The sequence below is a fragment of the Argiope bruennichi genome, chromosome 8 (assembly GCF_947563725.1).
Source record: "Argiope bruennichi chromosome 8, qqArgBrue1.1, whole genome shotgun sequence".
NCBI classification, from domain to species: Eukaryota; Metazoa; Arthropoda; class Arachnida; order Araneae; family Araneidae; genus Argiope; species Argiope bruennichi.
In genome coordinates, this window is record NC_079158.1 from 122,584,018 (window position 1) to 122,606,144 (window position 22,127).

The following is a 22,127-nucleotide window of genomic DNA, read 5'->3' on the forward strand; positions in this document are numbered from 1 at the left end:
GTATACGTTTTTGTTTTTATGTCTCCCTAACGGGCGAAATTAATTAGCTAATTAATGGCTTAATTAATTGCTTAAATCTAAATTAGCGAAACATGGATTGTCCTTGAAAGAAAATATTGTATCCATAACGACTGATGGGGCAACAATTATGAAAAAAGTTGGAAAGTTGATTGGTGCAAATCAGCAGTTGTGTTATGCACATGGAATTCAATTCGGAGTAATAGATGTATTATACCAAAAAAATAAAGAAGAATCCAAATACTGTGGATATAGAAATTTCGGTTTCCAACTTTGAAAAGAGTAAGAGTGAGAGTGATATTGACAATGAAGATAATGACAATGTAATTGTAGAAGAAGATATTGCTAATGAGGATGAAATATTAACCTATTAAGAATTGCTTCTTATAATTTATAAAGTTCGAAAAACTGTTAGGATATTTAAAGGTTCCTCTATAAAACGGATATATTACTATAATATATACTAGCTGAAAATAAAACAGAATATATTTTAATATTAGATTCTAAAACACGTTGGAACAGTTTACTCCTAATGATGGAACGATTTTTGAAACTGAGAAATCCAATCCAAAAAGCAATAATCGACTTAAACCTGAAAATTAATTTTTCAGATAGTGAATTCGACTTAATATCCAGAACTATATCAGCTCTATTTCCAATAAAACTGACTATTGAGACATTATGTCGGAGAGATTCTAATTTATTAACAGCTAATGCAACAATAAATTTTATGTTGCAGTCACTGAAAGAACAGCACACATCACTTTCTGAAGAATTATATATTACATTGAAAAAATCGCACAGAAGATAGGCATACCGAAATAGAAAATGTCTTACGGTATTTACATAATTAAAACTATTTTTAAAATGAAAAAGAAGAAAAAAAAATAACCAATTCAAATCTGATTAAGTTTAGAGTAAAATTTCTTAAAATTTTTTACCCTTAAACCTATCCACATTTAGAAGAATTCGATTCAATTATCGAAGATTATGATGTCACTACTGTCGATAGTGAAAAGGAATTGTCTCTTGAACAAAAATTAGAATTAGCGATAAATTAAAAAATTTCAACGAACCAAAATACAATACAGAAATCAGCTATATCCAAATCCATCCGACGAGAAACCGATTTATTTGAAGATGAGGGATTTAGAGGTAAATACTTGGAAAAAGTATATCGCGCATTGCTAACAGTACCACCAACTAGCGTAGATGCCGAAAGAGCGTTTTCAACAGCTGGTAATGTTTACACAAAATTACTTTTCAGGCTTAATGACAGCACAATTGATGTTTTTTAAGATCACATTTCAAAAATTTGTAATAGTACAACAGACTGAATAGTGATATTTACACTTTTTTTGTGATTTAAATAAATAAGATGTTTCTTTAGTTTTGTGTGATTATATACTGTTATAATTTATAAGTTACAAATTATTTTTGGTGATATTTACACTCTCTAACAAAACTGGCAAATAAAACAAAGAAGCACCTGTGTTTTCTTTCTTTTTCTAAAATTTCTAATACCGGTATTAAGATTTAAAAAATACCGAATACCGGTATTGAAATTTTGGTCCGGTACTGCAATCCCTACATCTAACTAATGTCTGTTATCGCTGTGTGAATATAAAAAGGTACTAAATAAACAAGGATGTGACATATAAAACATTTAATCACAACACATTGTTACATTAATAAGTTCTTAGTACATCTATAAAAGTGAAAAACATAACAGTTCACTTCAGTTCTGGTTGGCTCTGATTAGCTGGTTAGTGAATGCCATTTGCAGCAATCATAGTTAAAAAGCAAAAGTATTTAAGGTATATTCTAAACTATAAATAAACTATAAAATTGGTATAAACGGTTTTGAAAAATTTCTTCTAAATGTTTCATACATACATTAGGTTTAACAGATTTCCTAGGGAAGTATTTTAAGATGTAAATATTGATAAATAAGTTATTCATACTATTTTAGACAATTACACAGTTATCTTCATTATGCTATGTGTTCTCCTAATTTTCTATGACCTCACCTAAAATTCTAACTTTAATTTGAAATGGGATTAAATTTCATCTAATAAAATGACTTTCTTACTAAAACATATCATAAAAATAGAACTCAAGAAGAATCATTCAACCTAAGTTTTGTATGCATTGCAGAATATATTTACCAATATGTGCATCACAGAATATATTTCATAATTTACATATTATATAGAAGGACTAAAATAAGAAAGCAATAATATAATTTTATACATTCAATAATATTACAAAGAAGACCAACATCTTTTTAAAATCTGCAGATAAAAAAAAAAAAGATTTTTATCACTGCTTAAAATTGCCACATTATTCAAAATTTTTATTGAAAGTATGCTTGAAACAGAAACCTATTCAAATTGGAAAAAATAAGCTGAACCTTTATTTTTTTTATCATTAGCAATGGATAAAAAATAAAGCAGAAAAAGAAAATATTACATTTTTTTTTTTTTTTTTTTTTTTTTTTTTGTAATTTGCTTTCATATTTATGGCATATCCATATGAGAAATAATTCTAAATGCGCAGAATTTTTAAATTCCCAATTCTCTGAAATAATAATAAATATAAATACTTTCTCCTCTTATCAACACTTTATTTCCCAGTAATTAATTTACATTCTTATTTCATTTTGAAAATATATATACATTAATTATATATAATATTCAGTTTGAAATCTGTTGAAAACCCTTTTCTGCTATGAAAGCTAAAAGCATATTATTAAAAAAATACATATGTGCACAACAATTTTCTTCTTCTCTCCCCAGAATTTTCCCAGAACAATTTTTTAGACTTTCCCTGAGTTATTGCATTATTGTTAGTTTTGTTCCAAACAAAATGAAATAATTTAAAATACTATATAAATTAATGATTCGAAATTTCAGTTTTCTCCTAGCCTGATATTAGAGTGTTTCAACTAATCACAGATAATTTTAAAAAGTTAAATTCTAATAATTGTGCAATAATTCATACAACAATTTTTTATAAAGCTAGAATTATACCTGTTTATCATCATTTGATGTATTTTCATCAATAACACTTCGATCAAGCACAGAAATAAGTGCTTTCATATCAACCATAAAATTCTGAAAATAAAATTCAACTGAAATTATAAAACATATTAAACAGGGTTATATAAAGATATGAAATCTAGAAATTATTTGGATTATGCTAATCAAATTGATACCAATTCCAAAATGCACAATACAAAAAATCAGATTATTATTTTCCTCTTAATTACTGTCTTAGAAACACGTGTTAGTTTTCAAACTGAAAATATTTCTATTTTATTTAATTAGGTGTTTATATTTGGCCACAAAAAATCTATTAAATAAACCAAAGCATGTCAATTAAAAAAGGGGGGCGGACTCCTCAAAAATTATAACCCATGTACAAATTCAATTCAGTCTTTATGTTGAATTTGATTCAAATTATCCCCAAAATAATAGCCTTACATTTTTATTCCTGAATATAGAAGCTTTTATGATACATTAATTTCTAAAAAACAAAGAAGTGCCGTCATAATTTTACCCCAATCAAATGGTGGTTAGTTCTAGATTATCTAATCATGTTCAGTTTTATTGCAAAAAGACTGATAGATGTATTCAGCCCTTTTATAATGTTCTGTAATATCCTGTCACTTATTTCTGACTATCACCTTCATAAATCAGCTTTCCCTTAGGATTAAAGATATATTTGAAATTACAATTTTTAAACTAATAATAAAGTGTACACATTTGATAAATATGTGCTATTAAAAAAAAAACTTACACCGTTCCATTCATTGTACAATGTGTCATCAATATTTTCTGTCATCTCAAATGAAATCTGAACTTTAATTTGGAAGATGGATATGCTTAATCTTTAATTAATACAAAAACTTGTTTGATGAAACCAAATACATTTATTTAAAACATAAGAAAAGAAAGTAAAATCATTCAGCAATGAAGTTCTAAGCGCATTACAGAATATTTTTCAAAATTTTTTTAGTAACTCAAAGCATTATTCAACAAAAATTTATCAGCTTCAACAACATTCAGCACATTAACATAAGAAAGCAGTTTTTAAGTGATAAGCAGGTTAATAAATTTTCATGCTTCCAATTATTTGATATTCAAAGAAAAAAAAATATGTTTAAAAATGAAAGCACTTCAAAAAAATGTTTTTCACTGCCCCTTACTTCCCAAGTTGAATTTTAGTTGCAATAGCAGCAAATTTAAAAAAGTATATTAAAACAATACTTAAAATAGAAAACTACTCATTATGGAAAATTAAGCCTGCAATTATCTTATGTTTGTTATTATTTTTAAAATTGGAATTCAAATGACTTATGTAGTGAATAATTTGTAAAATTTTAGTACATTCCTTCCCCCTTCCTAGTAAAAAAACAAGGAATTTATACCAGTTTAAGAAACAAAACTCTCTTAATCTATTAGCAAGAAAAGTCAATCAAAACCATTATTATAAACGTACCATTATATAATCATCTGTATGAGTTCCTCCCTTGTCATCTCCTGATCCATACTGGTATCCAGCAACATATTCAGAATACTAGACGTAATAAGAGATATCAATTTATACTTAATGTTCCTTGAAATAAAAATATTAGCCATTGTAAATACTTCAGGATATACCAAAACATAAGTTTTAATAGACATGCATTTGATAAGTCACAAAATTCATCACAAAGATTACTATTAAAATTACATAATTGAAAACAACAATAACAAGATGTATATAATATTGTTAAGAATTTTATTATTGCTTCTCTGTGCAATTACTTTCATAATAAAGAAGAGTTTTTCAGATAGCTTTAACAAATGCTAAATAGTTGCTGCAACAAATTTGGTGAGCATTTGATGACAAAAATAAAGGATTCTGAAATGCTGGTGATACCTTGATTAGATGCAAAGTCTCTTTAGCCTGTCTCAAAAATTATAAAATGATGAGAGACAGAGGTGAAACCAGTCAATCTAGTTGTGCTGAAGGAATAGTTGAATTGAGAATCATGAGTAGCCAGAGTTCTCTTTTTGTGCTGTTACAGCTACTTGTAACTGGTTTACTGCTATTTACTGTATGCGAAATTTTATGAATATGCTTCAGCTATGTTTTATTTTTACTTATGTAACACGTTTTTATGTAGAATAAAGAGTCTTTATATGACATTGAGCTAGTTGAACTTTTGCAATGTACAATCCACGGTAAAAGAATTTTATGTTTGGAAAATTTCATTTTGTTAGAATAATTCAGATAAAAAGATGCACTAAGTTTTTTTTTTTAATTTATTGATTTTTTTTTTGAATTACCAAAAATATGGCATGTATTTTTAATTAAGATGCAAATGATTAAGTGTTTCTAATGAGAAACTTACTTTTTAACTGTTCAATTACTATGAGCATTCTAATTATGTGTATATGAAATAGCCAAGAATTCAATTTCTCTTTAATTTAATAAATAAATTAAGATTCTACATGATTATTAAAATGTTAATGTATCATTCTTGAATAGAAACTATATTTAATTGATACTACAACATCATGGTCAAATTTTAAAATTCAGAGGCGGAAAAAATAAAAGGAAGATTTCTTCACAGTTCTCTATTTCATTTCAAATACTGATTATTTTTTTTAATTTTAAGATGAAGATCAATCTATGTACAAGTTTTCCTTTCCATTCTCTATGAAACTTAGAATGTTTTAAGAACAGAAATACATAGAAATGAAAATATTTTTTTTAAGAATTAAATTATGCACATCAAACTCTCTTAATTTATTTAATACTTGAAAAGATTCCTCATAACACTTTAGATTTCTTTTTAACATAAACTATCAGAGATAACCTAATTAGTCGAAAATGTAAACTACATAACTTTCAAATGATAATAAAAAATTCAATTAAAATTGAATTTGTACGGATGTCTCCTTTTTAATCTTTCTAGCTGTTTTTTTTTAAAAAAAAAAAAAAAACTAGAAATGCACCAAAAAAGTCACTCTGGTTATAACATGTGATTGAGAAGGGCTAAAAAATAAATCCTTGAAATCCTTATGCAGTTAACAAAAGCAATAATTCTGATTTTATTAATATGGCAATGAAAAAACAAACAACTGCAGCAAAACTATGAAATAAAAAAATATATTTTTGCAATACTTGTTTTTGAGCAAATCAAAATAATACCTGTGAATACAAATTATAAGATTACGATCAAAGAAGCAGCCATAATCTTGTCAAATAATCTAAAAAGCTGAATTGAAAGCTGACATATATTTAAATTCAATGTTAGATAAGATTTTAGTCAAGATACAGATTCATCCCATAGAATGCAAGACCCAGTTAATCTTGACAATTGAATTTATGAGTATCATTTAAAGGATGGTAGTATACAATATTATCCATATATTATATATGGACAGAAATTAGCAAAATAAATTATGTCATAGGGAATGAAACTAAATAATGCATTGATACTATACTTAGAACTTCAACTTGCCTTTTTATCAATTGTTCAGAAAATATTCAGCATCTAAAATTTTTACAAATAATTAAATTATATAGTACCTCTTTTGGAGTCATTCTACTTTTCCACTGAAGTAATGTGTTCTCTTGCCTCTTGGTAGCCATTTCATCATATATTAGAGCATTCCAAGAACAAATTGCCTTTGATAGAATTTCCTTCCAAGGAAGTAGTGGAATAAAAGTCTAGAAATGATAAAATTAGAGATTTTTATAAATAAATATGGATTTTGCAAAAAAAAAAACATGACAAATAATAAAAGCATTATTTAATCTATGAATTGTTGATAAGATGGGTTTTTTATTTTTATTATTATTATTAGAAATCCACCTGCTCTTGTAGAAAATTTTGTTCAATTTATAATCAAGGGTTAAAGATTTTAAATATAATGGATTTACCTTATTGAATATAAATATACAATATACTCCAAAGTATCCAGCCTAATGTAGCAGAAGGGTAGGCTGAATAACAAAGAAGCTGAAGTTCTATGAATTCATTTCTTTGCTATATCAGAAGACAAAGTTTTTATGCCAAAACTCACTGTTATAATATGTATTTTCTCATTCCTTATTGAGTACTAAACCTCCATTTATCTCAAGCCACACAAAATGTGAGTACGGCCCAATAAATCAAAGAAGCAATTGCCAGTTTTTGCTATTAGACCAGAGTCTAGTCTGCATAACATGCAATTTCTCCTCCATAGTCACTACAACTTTTTTCAGTTATCACCCATTTTGAATTCTTCACTTAAAAAAAGCATTACTCATACTGGAGAACAATTTACAAATACTATATGTATTGTGCGGTTATAATCAGGAACAGCAGCAACAATTGAAGTTCGTTACACACTGACAAAACAATGAACAATGAGAAGAATGCTGCTCTTTTACAGTCACAACTTGTATTTTGCAAATGATATGTAAGAGGATCATAACAGATACCCACTTCCAATGCCTTAGAGCTATATTTTCAAAGCAATGTTTTCCTCTCCTCATTTAATTACGACAAAAGAAAGTTAGGCCCGTTAGTACGGAAGCCAGATACTCGGGAGTGTACTGTACATAGTTTATGCTAAAATTTTAAAGAGGGCAAAAATCCTTATCACAATCATTTAAAACATTCAAACAACAATATAATTATAACTCAATAAAAAAGGGGAGCAAAAAAAAATAAGCTAAAAATGAACACTGAAAAAAAAATGAAGTTATAAAAATGTATTATTATTAAATTAGGAATCATAATTGATACACTGACCCACAATGAGGCCCATGGAAAAATCAAAACGGCCAGAACACTTCAACAGTATTGACAGAAATTATGGTTGAATTGTAAGTGTCATTCACAATCATAGTAATATTTCTGTACTCATATGGGTGGTAAGGACCAACCATAATGCTGGAGACTTCTCATCCCTATTTTTGAGATAAACTGCAGGTAGTGGGATATTAAATAAGGAATATTAATCCTAAATTTTATTTAATTTCGTTAAATCACATATTTTTATTTGTTTTATAATTAATTTTTAGTAAATATTTTGTTTTAAGTAAACAGTTTTCATACCCTAATGTTTGCGATGAATTGTGTTCAAAACAGTATTCAGAATTATTTGACAGAGGCAAGTTAGTTTTGAATAATTATTTCTTTTCATAAAAGCAAACTAAAAAATTCTGATGACATTTTATCACAATGAAGGAAATTTCTTTCAATAAAAACTCTAAAGGAAGGAATCTCCTCTCCTTTGGGATGTAAGTGGCTTTATTAAATTTAAATGAAATATATATAAAGTTGTTTCTGTATAGAATAATATGGCTATTAACTTTTCGATGCCTTATATCGGTTTTCACAGTTCCAAATTTACATAATCAATACAGTATATTCTGCTTTCCCAAATTTTGATATTCAGATATTATATATATCAATTTTTAATAAATATTCTTAAAAACATATATATATTCTTAATAACATTTTTAAATATAAAAAAAAAATACTCGTTTTTTAGACTGAAGAAAAGAAGCAATTTTCATTTGTCTGGAAACTATAGTTGTAACTTGACGCATAAGTTCATCCCATGAATATTCTGAGTGAAAAGCCTACAATAAAAAGAAAAAATTAATAAATAAAAATTTCTAAAAATCACTGGAAAGAGATTGAACATTTTAACTTATCAATCAAGATAAAAGCTTTACAGGGCTTTTATTTTTTAAATTACATTATTAAATCCTAAACATAAAAAACATGGATCGGTACCAAGTTTATCAACAACGAATTCTTAAAAATTAATTTTCCCCCAATCCCTTAAAAATTAATTAGATAATAAATTAAATAATAAAAAATAATTAATATCCAAAACCCTTTCAAATACAGTCAGGCCTCGCATAATGAGAAAAATTAAATGGAAGGAAATAATTCGCTTAGGGAGCAGTATGTTTAGCAGAACGAGTGGTGAAGGGACGACGTGATTTCAAGTGCTAGAATGACCTCCAACATTCTGTGTTTAGTTAAGTTACATTAACATCCCGTTTTTAAAGCAAAACTAGGGATATTTTGGGACGGATATCGTAATTTTCAACCACATGCAGATGACGAGAATGACAACTGAGCTAACACCCCTCTCCAAACTTCAACACTTCACTAACGTGAGGACGTTTGGCTCCGACGCATTTAAAGTGTTCCAGACCCACTTACGTGACGGTTCTTCGGTGGAATCGGTTCTCGAGCTTTAAACCCTCTGATTCCGAAACCAAGACCTTATTAACAGACCACAGCAGCCCTATTATTCTGTGTTGAGTGTTTGTTTGAAGAGAATAGTTATACGTACATGGGAGAAGTTTTGACTAAATAGCATTGTTGGATGCGACTCCGCGAGATTTGAGCAAGTGTCTGTAAACCCCAATCAATCAAATTTTGTTTCTGTCTGAGGTTTTGGATAGCAACAGTATTGATGTGCCGGTGGAGAAACGTAGCCAGAATTACCAAGAGCTTACAAAACTTCATTCTCACAACAAATGAAATGAAATTAGATAGGAGAAATAACAGCTTCAGCAGAACTACAACCTTCCTGTGAATTAAAGAAAATGCTGAAAACAAGGAAAATTATTGCAACAAATCAGGCAGTAATATTGTACCACATCTTTGCCAATTTTGTGGTTTAGTTAAAGACAAATGTCTTAAGAAAACTTTTTTTTTGGTAAAAACATGCATTAAAAATTATAAAATACATTATTATAAATTGGTTTATTTATTTAGGAATGGAAGGCATTGTCCTATATTACATGGATTCCTATAGAAAAAAATTGTTTCACTTAACAGTGTTTCAAATTATAAGTGAGATTCAGGGACAAATGTTTGTGAAGCAAGGTTACACTGTATTACGATAGCTAACTCAGCAATTTTGCTGCTTTAATTTAATTTCATATTTAATTATGTTTCAGGCTGATCTATATACATGAGCTTTATAGTCTGGAACAAGTTCAAAAATTTCTCATTATGCTCAACAAAAGAGAAATACTGCTTTCAGCTTAATATAAAAAATAAACTCTCTAAAGTATCTCTATAATGCAAAACATTTTTTCCTTAAAGTTTTGTTAAGTTTGTAAACAAATTAAATGTGCAATAATTTCTTGTACCTTTACTTATTTCTCAGTTTCATAAAGTTTTCCTTTTTCGTTTATATCTTAAAATGTACAGTTTCTCATTTTTATATCGTATTTACAGTTTCTTATTTGCTGCATCCTGGAAATTTCAAGAAAAAATTCCGTGATTCTATATGAATCCTTCAATCCACTTTAATTCATTTACTAAATGCTTTCATCTACTAGTTGGTTAGTGCATATTAGTAGGAAATTAGTTAACCAATAAAATTTAATATTTAAAAATAAAAAAAACGATTCCAGATTTAAATTTTTGAACCAAATAATGAGTTACTTTTTAAAGTTAAAATATAAAAGTAAGCACTCAAACCAATAACTACTATGAATCAAGTAAAATGTAACTAAAAAATCAATTTTATGATTAAGATATAAAATTTTGCTAACAATTCTACACAAATCAACAAGAAATTATACTCAGGAATGATCAAAACCAGTGGTGATGATCTCTTTATAATTTTCTAGCACATATTCCAATAAAGATGTTATCATATTCGCCCAATGTAAAAGCGTAGATCTTGGCCAAGAACGGATTCTACACAAATTATTTTCAGAGCATTTTATGCATAATGGTTTAGGAAAGAAAACTGAGAATGCATGTTGGAATGTCATTTTTTGAAAATGAATGAAAGAAAAATTTCACTAAGAACAGCAATTTTAGTAGCAAGATCAAACACCAAATTTCATTCATCTAAAACTTCGGATTTTGAGATATCACATTTATATGAGATTGAATGCACAAAACTGACAGATGGACAACCATAAACTGATTGGTTCAAAATTTGATATGGATTTGTGCTTTAAGTTCTCACCAAATTTTATTTATTTACATTTTGCTATAATTTTAAATTAACATTTTTCAATTCTATTGAAGAGAAAGACAAACTGAATTTCAAAATTTTATGTAAAAACAACATACCAAACTTCATCCGTCAAGCACAAAAAGTTTATGAAATATCATACTCACAGCTAGAAAGACAATTTCCAAAATGTGTTTTTCAGGTAAAACGGAATAAAAAATATAGACATTTGTCAAAATTCCAAAGTCAAATTCTTTAGTGATTATAATATCTTACTCTTTATATTTTGTATACAAAGAAGTAGAGATTTATTCTTAATTACAAATTTATGCTTCTATTCACATTTCATAAACTTCTCTAATTATTTTCATTTTCAAATTAATTAATATTGGAAAAATAGAAAGCATCATTAAAAAAATAAGACAAATAAATAAATAAAAGCTCATGCTTATATTTGAGATCATATAATGTCACATATATTAATCAGAAAAGCTTGAAGTTCATAAGGACAAGAAACATGCCCGTTCCTTTTCTTTTCTAATTGTGATGTTGTCTTCTCCCAAGATTTTGTCGAAAGATTGATTCAAAAGGCAATTTGAAACAAGATAAAAAATTTAATAAAATAATGTACAAGTAAGATGGCATTCATATTCACATTATTAAAGAATAGAAGTTTCTGTATTTTAGTCTAAAAATTGTCTTCAGAATCATTTCAAACATTAACCATTAAGAAGTGAAGAAATATCACAATTTTATTTCAAACTGTTCAAGAATTCTTTAAGAATGTTGGATTGAAAAATTACCCTGTGAAAATCAACTAAATTCAACTCTCTGGGTGTGAAAACAAAGAAAAAAAAACTGAAAAAAAATGTAAAAACATTTTTTTTTCATGAATATATTATACAGCTAGTTCTAATATTTATCTTTATTATGAAACAAAAACAACAACTATAAAATACATTATGGATCAGAAATTATTTTTCAATTTTAACTCCAGTCTAATTACACTAAGCATTTTAAAATGACTCAATTAATACCTATAAAATAATGTTAATCGAAACAATCTTACATTAAGTTTTGTGCTGCTTTCTGTACTATCAATTTCTGTAAATTCTTTGATATCTAGGCCTTCATGACTTTTTAGTTGCTCAAGAAGAAATGCCTCTACGAAGATATCATTCCATGCAGAAATGCAGTAACTTGGCTGCAAAGGAAAATGTTATTTGTAATTCATGCACACAATAGGCTTCTATTTATTTTACTTCTTTTAATCTTCTCTCAAATCAATAATATGAAATTACATCTAATAAAAGCACATTCTAATCTATTTAAAAGATTTTTAAATAAAATATTTGAAATAAGAAAAAGTAAAATTGAAATGTTTCAAAGCTTTGAACACTTAATATTTTAGAAAATGACAACTATTACACAAGATTACTTCAGCCAAAAATTTTCCCAGATTTTCTTTTTAAAATACTGTTAGCATAACATTTTGATAAATTTTAATTTATCAAAATTATTAGCTTTAGAATTATTAGTTTAAGCTTAATAATTAAAAAACTCATAGGAATGTTGTTTAATTCTGATGCCCAGTATTATATAACATTATACAAATTTGTATACTGCAAATTCTACATTTACAATATTGTGAAAACTATTGTTATTCCTACATTTAACAAAGCTGCTCAAGATTGTGATGATAATATTGTAAATTCTTTATTTAACAGAATGACAGCAGTAAACATTTTAATATTCTTTTATTTTTATGTATTAAACCTATTAACAATGGAATTTATTTTTAAAGGTCACTCATGCGATGTGCTATCAAAATAAAACCATGATATATATATATATATATATAAAGTTTGAATGCAAGATGAAAGGTTATATAATAAATTCACAAAATAATAATAGTAAAACGAATAAGATTTCATTTTCTTTAGATAAAAATTTAAAAATTCATAGTTAAAAAAGATATTGTTATTGATAATTTAAAAACTGAAAAAGGAGGCAAATGTAAATATTGATGGTGTAACTGGTATTAAGTTGGTAAATGCTGGTATCCTTCCAAACAAATATAATTGTAAATAATATATACAGAAGATCTTTTTTGGAAACAGTAAACTGAAATAATTAGAAACCAGATCTGCCACCTAAATTATTATTCGTAATAATTATAATGCAGTTTAACATGAGCATGCTAATGATATTAAATCCTTACTTGCTTTAGTCTTTTATGTTCAATAGATAACAGCAAATCTTTATACATCATTAATTTTGCCTTCATTTCAGATTCTGCTTGATCTTCAGTAAATTTGAGAGACTTATCTCCCTAAAATGAAAACAAATATTTTTAATGCATTATGATTATTATTTTTAAAATATCAATAATATTAAAAAAAATATATCTAAACCAACAGAAATCTAAGTATATAGGGATTAAATTTATGATTTTTTAAACAGACAAACCAGTCTGACCTGTTCAATCTCATTCATAGCAGAGCCTTCAAAAAGAATCTGTTTTCTTAGATCAAAATTATCCTTTTCCATATTCATGAATGATAGAAAACGTTCTTGCCAAGATGGAAGTGCTAAAGATTTCTAAAATATTTTTAAAAATAGAAAATTGTAATAATATTCATACACAACTATGATTTAAAAATTTATGCTACAAATAAAAATTGTATGCCTACTCATACACTAAGATAATTTGATAAACAAGATAACCTATTCCAAAAAGAAATAGCCAAAGAAAATTAAATATAAAACTGTTCAATAGGCATAATATTTAACTATTAAATAAGTTATAGTTTAAATATTAAATTAATATTTAGTATTTTAAATATTAAACAATTAAATAGGTTTTCAGACTTCATAAAAAATTATGTTTTAACAAGAATTTTTTTTCTTATTGCATCTAAATAAAAATGGTTTCCTTTTAATGTTTTAAAGTATTAGGTAAATACTTTACAATAGGCATTTTACAGATTATGGCACTATTGTCATAGCTTGCAATTCTAGATTGTTAAAATGTTAAGATTTCAATTGTATTCAATTACAGATGGATAAAACCAATCAGCACTAAGAAATGTGTTCTCTCTGAATTCAAATTTGCCATGTTTTTTTAATTTCAAATGCCATGACAAATAATGCATGGCATACCTGTTATTAAATACTACTAAAATCGATATACTGCTATTACATATTACTTTATAAGGCAAAATTTCTAAATAAAAATTTAATAGCTTTTATAAAATATATTTTATTACCATCATTTTTTTTACAAACCCTTTGTCTTGATTCTTGACTCTTCCCCATGAAAAATTTCAGCTGCAGATTAAGAGCGTGGATGCCTTCTTTCCTCAGTTTGACAGACATTTGCATAAGATGCTTACAGCGTACAACAATTTTTTCTACCTATAAAATTTATTTTAAAGGATTTCTCTAACTGCTCAAAATAATAAATACTAAAGAAATATCTTAAAAAATAAAAGAAGATCCAGAGTTTATTTTTAAAAAAATGTTAGCCTTATTTTGAAATTTAGGAGTAATTCTGTTATTTTTATAAAATTATTTTTAAGGTCAGATATTTATAAAATACGAAAATGAAAAGCACTTTTTAAAACTGTATTCAAAAAATACTTGCAAAAAAAATCCAGCAGCAGCAAAATATAAACAAAAGTTTATATTGTTCTGCCTTCCTCTGCCAGTAAAAAGGATTATGAAGTTACTTAAGATTAATTGTAAATGACAAAAAAACAAATTAAATATTAACAATCTCTCTCAGATAATGGCTATTTTTTTTGCATTACTTTAATTTTTTAATAACATTCCTATTTTTATTGAAAATTCAGAGAAATATTCTTTGAATTATATGTTTATATGAGGTGCAAGATAATTTACATGTTAAGTTGTTTTGTAATATCACGGTTTTTAAAATTGCGGTCTTCTGTAAAACTGTATATAGAAATAAATATATGAAGGAACACGGTACACAAAACTTTTTATGACAACATGGTACACAAAACTTTTTATGACACAGAAAAACATGACTTAAAAAATATTATCTCAAAAAGGAACTAATCAGAAAGCACTATTTGTTCAATATTTAATTAATTTATTTTTTATATTAAATGGAATAAAATAAAAATTAATTCTTAAACTATATTTAATACAGTGACAGAAAAAATTAGGAATAATTCATTATGTTATTAAATAATTTAACAAACTTTATTAAGCACTTACATCAGACAATTCTTTCATATCAGGATTTTCTTCAGATACTGAGTTATATTTTTTTAAACTTTCTAAGCTCTGGAGGGAATGATTTAATTCGACCTCCATAAGTTCAACACATTGTTGCAAAATTTCTTTTGATTTCACATATGTACATGCGATCTATAAAAAATAATTAACATAACAAATTAAAAAATACTAGCTTAAAAAAAAGTGTAATATATTTGAGTAATATAGTCATGGTGATACAAAAGTTGTAAGAAATTTTAGATCCAAAATCTTGAATATTAGTTCATTAAAAAAAAAAGACAAAAAAAAATCCCTTTCAAAATTATGAAGATATTTTCAACAAATTTATTACAAGGCATGCATGAAAATGGATAAAAATCCCATAATCTAGTAATTTGCATATCAAGTTATATTTAGTGATAAGTTTTTTCAGAATCTCACTAGAGTAATTGTTGTGACTGAAATGCTAACTTTATAAAAAAACAATTTGATTATTTATCATTTTTCTTTACTCCTTAGTCCTTATTACATTAACATATACAGTGTAATAAAACAACACAATTTAATAATTTGTTGTTGTTGATGATGATGAAAGAAAAAAATTAGAAATCTATTTTTAGCACAATAATTAAGCTTACAGCAAATTTTACTTATGTTTGATCAGCCTTTCTGATTGCAACAACATCTCTAATGACTGACCATTGTATATGCATTCCTATTTTCATATATATTCATTCCTTGATTTTATATTCTTGATTCCTTGCAAAATATTGGGCAATTACTAGAATCATTTTTTATTATTGTTCTTCATATTTACTGCCATTTGTATTATACTTCATCTACTGTCATTAAATTACAGTTTTATAAATCTTTAATAACATCTAAACATTTAGTATACTATTCTTTATTAATTATTGGTATTCTACCAATTATTATCAAAAGAAACACTGGAATATTATTCTAAATAGAAACAAACATAATAAATTGCAAAGCAAATATTTTTTTGTAGATCAATTTACTAATGAATAATGTTCATTGAAATAAAATCCTTGAGTTAGAATGAAATGTATTTCTGACTTCATAAGGGGTGAAGGGAGGGAGTATGACCTCTTACTGGTGAACACAAACAGTACACAAGGAAGAAGTCAAAGATAAATTATTACATCAACTATTTTTTTTTTCTTTTACAGTAGAGATTTAATTGCATATACCTAAATTTACTCAATAAATTCCATATAAATAAATATTTTTTTTACCCAAATTTAATTTATTTACAGTTTTTTTGCTTAGTGGATCAATATTTATTTAATAACTATAAGAACAAATTGCATGAATAATCATAAACATCCTTACACAAATTATTAATAACCATCTAATAATTTGTTCAATGCAGATTAAACTAAAGGAATGATTTTTTAAGTTTCATTGCATTAATTCACTGACATGCTCATAAAAAAAGAAAGAAACCAATCTTTGTAAAACTGAAAGAAACCGATTTACAATAGTGTAATATTTAAAAGGTTTTGGTGAAGTGATTGCCCTTCAGGAAAAATTTAACAAACAAATGTCATTTCACAGTTTTTAAAAATTTTACATCTTTCAAATGTCTAACAAAGGAGCCAATTTATAAGTGTCAATTGTTTAATTAGTTGGCAACTGCACAGTTTGAATAAATACAATATTCAGAAACAAACAGCATTCATTAACTGCAAACAAGATATAATCTATCATGATAATGTGAAATCATGTACATTAGATCAACAATTAAAAATGAATAGGGTGTGTTGTAATGCCCATTTAATTTTATGTACATCGTTTTAAATTTCCTATGTAGAAAGACAGGTTTTTTCAATAAACTCAGCATAATAGAGCTTACTAAAAGATAATAAAAAGATGACAATAAGTAGTGGATTTAAGAACATTCTTTATACAAGCAATAATCCCTTGAAATCAATAAAAAAATATGTCATGATGAATTTTTGATAAATCACAAAGTATCAATATTGTAAAATATAAACAAAAACAATGCAGAAATTTTTTTAAAAAATATACATACTTGTTCTTTCAATTCTAGATCTTTATTTCTTAGTTCTTGCAAATTTAAAAGAATTTCTCCAAGGTTTTCTTCCAACATAGATATTACCAGACAAACAGCATCTTCATATTTTTCGACAGTTCTTTCCTTTAAAAACAAATATTCTTATACAAAGTAAAGAAGTTATTTCAATTAAATAACTTATGTAAGAAAACATACTCTTTCTTGATGTATGCTTTTAGCAACTATAACTTCATTTTCCAGCATTGCATTTTGTTCAATAAAAGTATCATGAATCATACTGCATAAACTCCTCCAACCATAAACCAGATTTGCTGCCTATAAAAATTAGAACATTGTTATATGTAAAATAAATAAATAAATACTTTTAATGTGTAATATTCCATTGAAAAATATTTAAGCCTACCTTTGAACTTAGATCAATTTTTACATTGTTAAGTTTTTCAAGGATTTGTTTGAAAATCTGTATTTTCTCTTCTTTTCGATCAATTGTGGTAATATAGATATGCTCACAGAATTCTAATTCTTCCTGAAAATATTGTTATTTTTATATATAATTGCATGTTAAAAATATAAAAATATATTAATTCATTTTTTTTTAAATTAATTCACTTTTAAATGTCATTTTATTAAAAAATTGATCAATACAATCAGACATACATGTTTCTTTTAAAATCTTTATAAAATTAAACTATTACAAATTCATATTATATAAATTTCTAATTACAAATTAATACAATTAATCCAATCCATCTTCATACATATATTGATATTTTTAAATTTAATTTCCTAAATTTTATCTGAATTTAACCCATATTAATTCTAAAATGTTCTCTTATTTCCAGGTCCAATTCCACCTTTTTTATTTAATTAATGCTACACGAAATCTGTAAAACTGCTTTAAGCAGCACTTTCACACGCTCCTAGTGAAGGGATAAAAATCCGTCAAACTACAGAAATTCTTTTAAAAGGTACCTATAATCCCCTTTCCTAATCTACATATGTAAAGAGTCCCTATCAAAATCCCACTGTAAAAACTGCCGAAGGGAAAATTTAATTCTTTTCTGCTCTTGTATCGCCTGTGAATGGACGCCAGTTTCGTCATCGCTTCTTGTACGTAAATTATGCCTCCTGGGATGGAATAAATCAAGTTTAAAAAAATTCAAAAGTGTTTTCTCTCTTCGGCCACGCTACTGCTTACAAAAATTTGTGTATTTTTACACACACACAGTGGTGGCCAAAATTGTGGACATTTTGAAAATTTTTGTTTTCTAATTTGGTATGATTATAGAAAATTTAACGTTTCACAAAATGCAAAGCCTTGTATATAATTTTAATGGAATTTAATATTTATTTCAATACAAAAAAATTAAATATTTGCAATACAAAAAGGTTGAGCGGCAATAATTATCGAGATACATTAGATGCTGATAACTGCAGTGAGTCACTTAGTACTTAGCACGGTAGCCTTTATTTTTTTATTACGGCTTCATATCGATGTTTCATTGAGCTGACGAGAATTTTAAGCTCTTACTTCGTTATTATATGATGAGCCTCGATTAGTTCTCTTTTATTTGACGGACGCCTCATTTGTACAAGTTTCAAAGGGTGCCATAAGTTCTCAACAGGATAGAGGTCAAGACTGCTTCCTGGCAATGATAACAATTCAGTGCTCTTTATACTAAACCATTCTTTTGATATTTTTGTTGTATGACAAGTTGCTCAATTCTGTACAAAAATAAATGATGCATTATTGGAATCCCTGGTGAATATCAATAATTAATTGGAAGAAATCCCTGATGGAAAGTTTTGGCTCTAGAATAGTATCAGTGTATTTTCTTGCATTTAGTGTTTCATCGTTAATGTGAAGGCGACCAATACCGTCTGCTGACATGCAAGACCAAATCATAACACTAACTGAGTTCTTCACAGTTGCTTGAATGCAGTCAGGATGTAGCTCTTCGCCTATTCTATGTCTTACCTATTTTCGCCCGTCACTACCGAATGACACTATGACATCACTCCATATAACTTGTGATCACTGATCATCTGTCCAATTAATGTATTGCTTTGCCCACTGTAATCTTTTTATGTCTTGCTGTAAATTGAGATAAGGGCTTTTGGGAGGATTCTCTTTCTCTAACATCTAATAATTATGTCAACTCTCTCCTGATTGTCTTTGAACTGACAGAAATGCCAGCATCATTCAACTGACTTCTGACGGCCGCTGATGACATTCTTCTATCATGGAGACATAGTCTTATTTTCCTACTGTCATCAACAAATGTGATGCACCTTTTTTGGCCTTTTCCTGCTTTTTTTTTTATATAGAATTTGTCTCCTGATATCATAAACAAAACTTTCACACTCCAGATGTAGTCATTAAACAACTCACCTGTCTTGCAATTTCAGCATAGGAAAGACCACATTCTAGTAATAAAACAATCTTGGTTCTCTTTCTAAGTGTCTACTCTATTCTTTTATTTGAATTTCATTGATTTTTGACTAAATATTAGAAATATTTACAAAAATTCCAAACTAAATATTAAAGAGTTTAACAAAATTTCTAATTTGTAATTTGATTACATAAAAAACAGTCTTCCTTCAACACAATAAAGCACAATAATGACTTGTTCCAACTTTAAACATGATGTCAGTTGTTACTGGCCTTCCTTGATTCCCAGAACAAGAACAGTGATTTCTCAGGAAAGTTAGAAAATATAATCCATTTCATCACTGTGTTTGTTTTGCAAATCAAAATAAGTGTGACTGTTTTTTTTTGTTTTGTTTTTTTTGTCATATTGCAAATATTTGAATTTTACTTTTTGTGTTGAAATCAATATAAAATTCTCTTTAAAATGATATATAAGAGTTTGCATTTTGTGAAAAATAATATTTTCTATAAGCATACAAAGCATACTATAAGCATACAAAGATTTTTAAAAAGTGTTTACAAATTTTGGTTACCACTATATATTTTTTTCACAACTAACCTATTAAAAATTTAAGATAATACTTTTGTTTTACGTTACATTTCATGTTTCTAAAAAATCAATAAATAGGTACTCAGTAACAAATTACTTTCATTTCCCAAAATTTTTTATATCTTCATATCAAAAATTCATAAAATATATAATCATATTTTGTGGTTAAATATTGATTTACCATGTATTATCTTTCACTGGGAAAGGAAGACATAAATAATGATGTGGATTCTTTAATTTAGACTATTTTTGCAGTAATACCTCAAAATCTAAATGAGAGAAATTTAAATCAAAATTCAGTAACAATATAGCAGAAATGATAACAATAAAATAGGGAAAAATTACAGAGCCCAATAGGGTTCATCCCCTTCAATAGCTTAGTCAATTCAGAAACTAAGCTCCAAAATAGTTGTCCACATTTTATAACCTTATAGTTTAAAAGGATCAATTTTTTTTTTAAATCAGTCAAACCGAGAACCAATCTTTAAATCTTGCATTTTTCAAAGAAGAATTTAGTGCCAAAACTATCTCAAATCAAAATTGCTCAACAGTGTACATAGATTTAATGGAATTTTAAATCTTATATTACATTTAACACTGTTTCGTTTATTTGAAAAATAAAATTCAAATTACAAAGCAAGTTAATTTTAATATCTCTCACAAAAATGTATCGTCATAAATTATAAATATTTGTAAATTCCTCAAAAAGTTACTAGTGTGCTGTTTATGTCTAGAAACATTAATTCATCTCAAATTCCCTTTCTATTAATTGCTACTATCTAATAAATAAAAAAAATTTGAAATGCTATTTTTAAGACAAAATATTATATTAATTTCAGTTTTACCTTGCCAGTTTCAGAATTAAGAATTTCTTGCTCCAGTTCTTCTAATAATGCAATTTGCTTAGCAGTGTAGTTATGATTGGCAGGAAGTGTTTCTGAAAGCTGCATTTAGAGATCATAAACAAGAAATATATTCAAAATAAAAACAATATAAGCAAATTGGTACTTCATTGTAGAAGAATTTTTTTTTAAAAAAAGGTATTTGAGTTTCATTAGCAAAATAATTTTCTTTAAAATATTTGAAAATGATTATTTTTCAGTAAATTTGACTTGATTTTGTTAAATAATTTTCTTTTCAATGTCTTTTCTCACATAAATTTGAGGAAAACATTGAGAATAGTGCATTTTTGAAGCATTTTGAAGCACAAACATTAACCTTAAAAACACAACTAGCCAACACAAGAATGAGAAGAGGAAGGGAGGGGGAGAAATAACTAATCTTCATTGAAAATTTTTAAAACATTTACTTTGCATACAGTACATTGCAATGAAATGTCAAATCAGATATTCACAAACCATACATAAATACAATAACTTTTCAATAATAGATATAAGTCAGAAAAAATTAATTTAAGGAGAAATTTAAGGAAAAATCGAAAATGTATTAAAAAGTCCTGCATATCCACAAAACTAGCAAAAAAAAAAAAAAAAAAAAAAAAAAAGCTTTAAAAATATGTAATTTAAATTTTTTTGCACATGTAATACCAGTTAGAAAAGTAACTAAAGCAATAGTTAACAAATTTTGAAAAATGTGAAATTTCAGCACATTTGGAGTGATGACTTTTTTTACGTAACAGTTTTATTTTAGGACATTTCTATATAAATGTTTTGCTTAGTTATTAATTAACTACCACAATCCTTATATGGGGTTTTTGATACTTTATATACATCATTTGGCACCAAAAATATATTTGCTACACTTAAAAGTTTTAATTTCATTGCATATATAGGAATTAATATTGTGTGAAACAATATATATATACAGGGTGTTTAT

The 22,127-nt window shown here is 26.6% G+C and overlaps 1 protein-coding gene across 1 annotated transcript in view; it reads right to left on the reverse strand.

Annotated features, from left to right (window-relative positions):
- Positions 1–22,127, reverse strand: part of LOC129980747 (uncharacterized) — a 198,303-nt gene that overhangs the window by 74,023 nt on the left and 102,153 nt on the right. Inside the window, exons 51-63 of the mRNA XM_056091129.1 lie at positions 21,137–21,235; positions 17,714–17,836; positions 17,506–17,625; positions 17,308–17,433; positions 15,252–15,404; positions 14,295–14,423; positions 13,485–13,607; positions 13,228–13,338; positions 12,076–12,210; positions 8,548–8,649; positions 6,604–6,744; positions 4,522–4,599; positions 3,051–3,134 (exon numbers count right to left, since the gene is read on the reverse strand). Coding sequence (XP_055947104.1) covers positions 3,051–3,134; positions 4,522–4,599; positions 6,604–6,744; positions 8,548–8,649; positions 12,076–12,210; positions 13,228–13,338; positions 13,485–13,607; positions 14,295–14,423; positions 15,252–15,404; positions 17,308–17,433; positions 17,506–17,625; positions 17,714–17,836; positions 21,137–21,235 — 1,524 coding nt within the window. The remainder of the gene's footprint in view (positions 1–3,050; positions 3,135–4,521; positions 4,600–6,603; positions 6,745–8,547; positions 8,650–12,075; positions 12,211–13,227; positions 13,339–13,484; positions 13,608–14,294; positions 14,424–15,251; positions 15,405–17,307; positions 17,434–17,505; positions 17,626–17,713; positions 17,837–21,136; positions 21,236–22,127) is intronic.